General features: G+C 39.7%; 1 protein-coding gene across 1 annotated transcript; it reads left to right on the forward strand.

Moving 5' to 3' along the window:
- On the forward strand, window positions 1-4,585 carry LOC117958096 (cytochrome P450 2K1-like). The gene is made up of 9 exons (XM_034894357.1): window positions 1-491; window positions 628-790; window positions 870-1,019; window positions 1,099-1,259; window positions 1,858-2,037; window positions 3,326-3,467; window positions 3,570-3,754; window positions 3,861-4,002; window positions 4,079-4,585. The coding sequence occupies exons 1-9, from the start codon at window positions 294-296 to the stop codon at window positions 4,264-4,266; spliced, it is 1,509 nt and encodes a 502-aa protein (XP_034750248.1). The 5' UTR covers window positions 1-293; the 3' UTR covers window positions 4,267-4,585.
- The last annotated feature ends 2,602 nt before the right edge of the window (window positions 4,586-7,187 follow it).

A 7,187-nucleotide genomic window follows, 5' to 3' on the forward strand; every position in this document is an offset into this window, starting at 1 on the left:
TCTGCCTGTTTTGTCCAGATATTGCAGTTGAATTGCTTAATCATGACTGACAGACATATGTAATTAGCTGGCTGACCTGCTTATTCACACCTGAGTGTGATTGGTGCAGCCTTTACAAAAGGAGGTGTGGATTCTCTACCGCCTCTCTCAGGGGGGTTGCTAAGTTGACATCAGTATTTCAAACAGGTTGAAACCAGAAGCCCTGGTCGTGACAATCAGATCATTCAACTTTGAAAGCAGCGTTTCAGTGAAAAGGTTTCCTCAAAGGAGTCAGGTCCGGGTGAAGTACGATCATGTTGGAAGATCTTTTCCAGTCCTCCACTTCCGTCTCCCTATTGGTGGCCGTTGTGGGCCTGCTGGTCCTCTCCTTTTTAAACACCAACTTCAGCTTCAAAAACAACCAGAGGGAGCCTCCAGGACCTTATCCGCTTCCCCTGCTTGGTAACTTGCTTCAGTTGGATCTCAATAAACTTGACATATCCCTCTTTGATGTGAGTAACGTTTATCTTAAACAATGTGGTTCTTTGTTTATTATGTTTATGTTTGTATTGGTCAGTGAATTCCAATTATATTCCATTTCTTATGTAGGACTGTGAGTCTCACTTTTCCCTTCCTCCATCTTTTCAGCTGTCCAAAAAATATGGACCTGTGTTAACAGTCTACTTTGGACCGAAGAAGGTGGTGGTCCTGGCCGGATACAGGACAGTCAAACAGGCTTTGGTCAACTATGCTGAGGAGTTTGGAGACCGAGAGGTCACTCCCATATTCCATGATTTCAACAAAGGAAATGGTAAGAATGGATTTGAGTTGTTTTGTTGTGACTTCCTTGTGCCCTATACTCTAAAGAAGACAATGTCTTTTGTTTCTAGGTATACTATTTACCAATGGTGACTCGTGGAAAGAAATGAGACGTTTTGCTCTAACTACATTGAGAGAATTTGGGATGGGCAAAAGGATTAGTGAAGACAAGATCATTGAGGAATGTCGCTACCTGATTGAAGAATTTAAGAAACTTAAAGGTGACATTATCTCTTAAAGCACTGAACAGGTTTAGACAACATGCCCTCACACTCACTGTCCTAACTCTTTTTCTCACAGGTAAAGCCTTCAACAACGCCCAGACAATTAATAACGCAACTTCAAATATTATATCAGCTATCATGTTTGGAAAGCGGTTTAAATACGAAGACCCCGTCTTCCAAGCTATGGTGGAGAGAGACAACAAGACCATCCACCTGACTGGATCAGCACCCATCCTGGTACTGTACAGTGATTTCAGATTGAGGGATTTTCTGATGATTACAAGGACATGTTACATTGCTGTGCATATGACAAACTTGTTCAATCTAGATTTAATAGTTGAATTGCATTGCTATTGTAGTCTCATTAAATATTTGATAACTTAAATTTGCAGGAAACTGTTGGAAACTGTATTCTGTTCATAATTATTCATTATTTATAATTTGCCCATAGACAAATGTTTGCATTTTTGCATGTAAATGAGTTTGAATTACTTTTTTGAAAAGATACCAACTAAACCCCCATTTTTTAATTGCCTATATACCGTTATACCTATAATTACAATTAGAACCCATTTTTAAAGTGTTTCTGAGAAATCGTCTGGAAAATTATTACAGCATGATTTGGATTTTACAAACTCGTTTTCAATTTAAATTTTTTTAATTTAAAGTTTCAACCAAATATAAAACGAAAACACTGATTGCGCGCGTGTGTGTGTGTGTGTGTGTGTGTGTGTGTGTGTGTGTGTGTGTGTGTGTGTGTGTGTGTGTGTGTGTGTGTGTGTGTGTGTGTGTGTGTGTGTGTACATTTGATTGTTTGTGTTGTGCTCCATTACAGATGTACAACATGTTTCCTTGGCTAGGCCCTTTTCTTAAAAACTGGAGGGATGTGATTAAGAATGTGGAGGCCAACAGGGAGGACATAAAAAGCTTTATAGCTGACCTAAAGGAGACTCTGAACCCTGAGATGTGCAGATGCTTTGTTGATGCATTCCTGAGACATAAGCTAAATGTGGAGGTGAGCAGTCTAACTCCAGTGAATCCACTCCTTGTCTGATATTAATGCTTTTTAGACAAGATGTATGCACAAAGAAATCCGTAGGCCCAGATGGCATCTGTGATTTTCTCTTAAAGACCTGTGCCGAAGAACTAAGCCCAGCACAGTGCCCTGGTGTCAGGGGTCTGTGAAAAAAAAAAATCCCTTAATTTCAGTTACAAAACAACCTTTCCCTATTGCACTTAATGATCATAGACCTGTGGCTTCAACTTTGATTGTGAAGAAATGCCTTGAAACATACATACATGGTGTCTGTACTCAAGCACAGGTCAGTTCTGTACTAAATCCATTCTAAAATTAAGTGGTAGTTTTTTCCTTTTTGACCAATCACGTAAGGGGCAACAGTGCCCTGGCAGAATCCAGATCAATCAGCCAAGGTGCCTCACATCGTTGTGCCAGCTCACAAGTTCTTGTTATAGTCTACACAAATCAGCCACCCTAGAATCACATTTTAAAATGTTCTGATAAAACCACTATCCTCAGCATATTGCACAAGAACTTATCTCCTAAATATATGGAGATTTGGGCCATGGTCAATCCTCTCATTTAAAATGTGAGAAGAACTGAGGGGATGGTTTGGAATCCTAGGCCTAGATCATACATCAGTCAGGTCAGCTCCTACAAAAGCCTTTGGCGTTCACTTGGACAACACATTTAGCTGGAAGGCCCTTGTTGAAAATGCATGAAAAGATTGTTTTTATTCTATCAGGCTGTATTGGAGATTGGATATGGGAAGTAAGAATGGTAATGCAATCTCTCTGTACAGTTAAAATCTAAGCTTAGTAGTTTGGTGCGGACTGCCATGAAGTTTATAAGGAGGAATGAACACAGGTCCCCTCCAGTCTACAGTATATACGAGCAGTCTGTTCCCAGGAAAGCAGAGACTATCATGTGACCCATCTCATTTTCTCCACTCCAAGTATGAGGTGTTACCCTGTGGCAGATAAAGTACCCACAAATGTAAACTCAACCGTTTTTAAAAGTCATTTGTGACTACCTTAAGTTTATAGAATGTTGCTTAAGGCTGCAGGGGTTGTTTAGTAGCTTCATGTTTTCATCACTGGTTGTGTAATACATGTAATGTGCAATATTTGTGGTTTTAATTTGTTATAGTATGCACTGTTTTGGTTACACGTTATTACTATGGAGGCAGCGACTGTATTTGTGCAGCATAAAGTCCAAGACAAAAATTATCTACAGGGAAAGTGTACCTCATTTCACAGAATCCCTCTTTTTTGTATGTTACTAGAAGTCTGAAATCAAGAATTCACACTATCATGATGACAACCTGGTCAACAGTGTAATGAATCTGTTTGCAGCTGGGACTGATACTACAGGAAATACACTTCAGTGGGGTTTACTTTTCATGGCCAAGTACCCTCATGTCCAAGGTGCAAAAACATACCCACATACATCTCTGGTAAAATTCAGCTTTTTCAGTATATAATTGGGATGAAGTGGAATCATATTTATCTGATTTAATGTGAGTCCAGACCAGGTACAGGCAGAGCTGAGCAGGGTGGTCGGTAGCCGACAGGTCAGAATAGAGGACAGGAAGAACCTGCCCTACACTGATGCTGTCATCCATGAGACACAGAGACTGGCCAACATTGCCCCCATAGCCATTCCTCACAAAACCAGCCGTGATGTCACCTTCCAGGGCTACTTTATCAAAAAGGTCAGTCGCCCACACATTTGTTTTGCAAGATCTTTTTCTTTTTTTTTTTGACTTTTTGGTTCCAAGATTTTATATGATACACCTTGCTCTCTTTTTTCTTCTTCAGGGGACTACTGTGTTTCCTCTTCTTACTTCTGTTCTGCATGATGAGAATGAGTGGGAGACCCCACACACCTTCAACCCTTCCCACTTCCTGGATAAGGAGGTTAAATTTGTCAGGAGAGACGCCTTCATGCCCTTTTCTGCAGGTACAACAGCTTTATATAGATATTTTAAAATTTTAAAGATGTGATTGTTTAACTCGGAGCAACTTTTCGTTCTCAGGTCGCAGGGTGTGTCTTGGGGAAAGTCTGGCTAGGATGGAGCTCTTCCTCTTCTTCACCGCCCTCCTCCAGCACTTTCGTTTCATTCCTCCACCTGGAGTTACAGAGGAAGAGCTGGATCTGACACCAGCTGTGGGCTTCACCCTCGCCCCTTCACCTCATGAGCTGTGTGCCGTCAGTCGCCAATGAGGAGCATGGCATTATAACCTCATGAGCAGATTTCATGAATATTGTTTTATAAACCTTCACCCAGAGCAGGCTGATATCATTTACTGTTTGTATTTAAAATATAACCAACATAACTGTTAGCCAGGACGTAGCTGCCTCTCAGGATTTAGTTAGGTGGCGTAGAAGTACAGAGTGACAAAGTCCACACAGGGAAGAGGTTCGGGTGGATGGATGGGTCAAACAAACAGTTTCACCCATCAGACTTGCTTGTGTACCATGTAAAAGCAAGAGTTAATGCAGACTTAGGCTACATCCACACTATTAGGTTTTTATTTGTTAGGCTCATCGTCGGTCCATGCAAATAAATCCCTGGTCTTTGTTTTTGAAAATGTTGTTCTTTCTCAAAAGTATTTTCTGCAATTTCAACTTATACATCCATGATTTTCTACCGCAGAGGAATGTTAGACGATATGTTTTCTATTTACACCGGCATGCTATTGTTTCAATACGATGTTTGAAAATGAAAGCATAGTGTGGATGTATGCTTGTCTTATTTTATCTGACTTTTGTTAATTAACTGACGTACTTTACGCCATGTACGTAAGGCATGTAACAAACGCCACATATTTGAACCCAAACCACTCTCTTTTCCTAAACCAAGTAGTTGTGTTGCCTTAACGGGTTATACACTCTGTGGGCTTGCACAGGCGCAGTGATCACTTGGGTTGCTGGACATTTGTGGGATAACTCATAAAACATTGTGCTTAACTTTTCTAAGAGATGATATGAACTTTTGTATAAACATAAGTTACATGATGCATAATATACTGAGCTGCAAGCAGATGTCCCTACTTAGGACACTGCTTTTCTTTACAAATGGGAGTATTTGATTGAGTAGATTCAAATTTGTCAAGGGTTTAATTTCTTATATTGTAAAAAAATGCCAGAAATCATATTATGAATACATTTAGACTTGCCTCTTTGTATATGATGCCACATGTATTGTCTAAAATTACAATAAACTACTATGCACATTTACACACCAATATAATTGGAACCTGTTTGTCCTTCTAGACCTTAGAGAAATAGGTTACTTAAAGTAGGCCTATTTTAAATGTTTTCTAAGACTTCACAAAAGACAAGTGGCCTAGAAGTATTTAATAAAGGGAAATTATACATATATATTTTTTAGTTAAATTATGCTTTGTTCAGTTGACTGACAACCATAAAACCACATGATCTGGGGTGAACCTGCTTTCGCTGGCATTGCACAGGCACTCCGCTGCAATTTTCCGTTAAAAAGTAATTTCCTGTTAGTTTATGATGTACCTTTTTTTAGACACTGCACTCTACCGTGAGTGAGTACTACCATAGACTTTATATTATTAATAAAATACAGTCGGTACCACAAACCAGTGGGTGACATCACACATGTTCTGTCCATTTATAATAATCATAAGGTACATGCATGGTACATAGAAATTATTTGGTATCAGAATATGAAATTTAAAAAGGTCGGGCTGATGTATCGGAGCTGCTTGGTTAGTTTATTAGATATGTCTCTGTTCACCCAAAGACACCAAAGGTGGAGATTTTTCTGTTGTTCTGCCGTGAAGGTTGTGAAAATCTAAAGATGGCTCTCTGCCTAAAAGATGGATTTGTAACTAAAAACCTGTGAGATTGAGTTCAGTCTGAACATTTTGTACATCCTTGTTTTTCTCTCTATTCTCAGACTTTTCTGCCTGTATTTTCCAGATCTTGCTGTTGAAATGCTTAATCCTCACTGACTGACAGCATGATTTGTTATAATCCTGACTGACAGTTTGATTAGTGCTTGGCTTTCGGACCAGTTTAATCACACCAACTGAAGACATGAGATTAGTGTGTTTGGTGCAGCCTTTATAAAGTGAGGTGGGGACACTTGGTACAGCCCCACCCAGAGATGACAACCAGACAGGTTGAAACTAGAAGCCATGATAGTGACCACTAGCAATGCATATTTTAACTCTGACAAAAGTTTTTATTTATTTGGACAAAGAGCAAGAAGTAATAACCAGCCACAAATGGTCTCATGATGCATTTAAAGAAACATTCTGTTGCACCCGGAGCGAAAACCAGGCGGAAACTGATTCCAAGAATAGAGACTGTCTGACTAGTGCTGCAACCAGTTTGAACTTTGGAAGTAGTGCACTGTAGATGTGCGTTGAACCCAGCGACGAGCACAGATTAAACCATGTTGTCTGAAAGGCCCATCACAGTGTGCACACTTTTCTCTGACTCTCCATTCACTGGCCTACTAGGGATGTGACGAGACATGAGATTGGGTTCACAAGAATTCGTTTTATAGAAAATTCTTTTATTGTGACACAGTTGTGATGGACCTCAGGACATCAAACAGATTGTTCCAGGGAACAGACAATAACTGTAGGCTCCCTCACCCGACCTGGATCTAATTCTGGGTACAGCTAGAAGATGACGTGAGAGGCCTGATGGGGTTGTAGTCAGTGAGAAAGTCAGAGATGTAATGAGAAGCTAAACCATTAAGTGCTTTATTAACTAGAAGCAGGGTTTTGAAAGTGATTCAAACTGGGAGCCAATGAAGTGATTTAATTTACAGAGTAATGTGTTCAAATGTATGTGTAAGGACTTTGAAATTATTAATTTCAGGAACTTTCATTCATTAATTGATGCTCAAAGCTATACTGCGTAGTTTCTGTCTCCCCCATGAGGAACGTAGTAGAGTAATGACATGCATCCACACGATACTTCCTAGTTGTGCAGGTTGTATTACTGACTTTCAGAATAACCATGTACTCAACATGATGCAATATTTTTTTTATACATTTACATTAGTTAGGTATAGATTGGATTGGTATATCTATCTACACAGTATATACGTCTGTGTTTCTGCAACTATGAGCATTTTTAATCCAGCAATGACA

This window comes from Etheostoma cragini, chromosome 15, assembly GCF_013103735.1.
Source record: "Etheostoma cragini isolate CJK2018 chromosome 15, CSU_Ecrag_1.0, whole genome shotgun sequence".
Taxonomy (NCBI): Eukaryota; Metazoa; Chordata; class Actinopteri; order Perciformes; family Percidae; genus Etheostoma; species Etheostoma cragini.

Bases quoted from the DNA above. Each gene is read 5' to 3' on its own strand.
- LOC117958096 (XM_034894357.1), top strand. From the start codon at position 294: ATGTTGGAAGATCTTTTCCAGTCCTCCACTTCCGTCTCCCTATTGGTG. The intron at 2,038-3,325 runs GTGAGCAGTCTA...GTATGTTACTAG, and splicing joins GACATAAGCTAAATGTGGAG to AAGTCTGAAATCAAGAATTC. The intron at 3,468-3,569 runs GTGCAAAAACAT...ATGTGAGTCCAG, and splicing joins CAAGTACCCTCATGTCCAAG to ACCAGGTACAGGCAGAGCTG.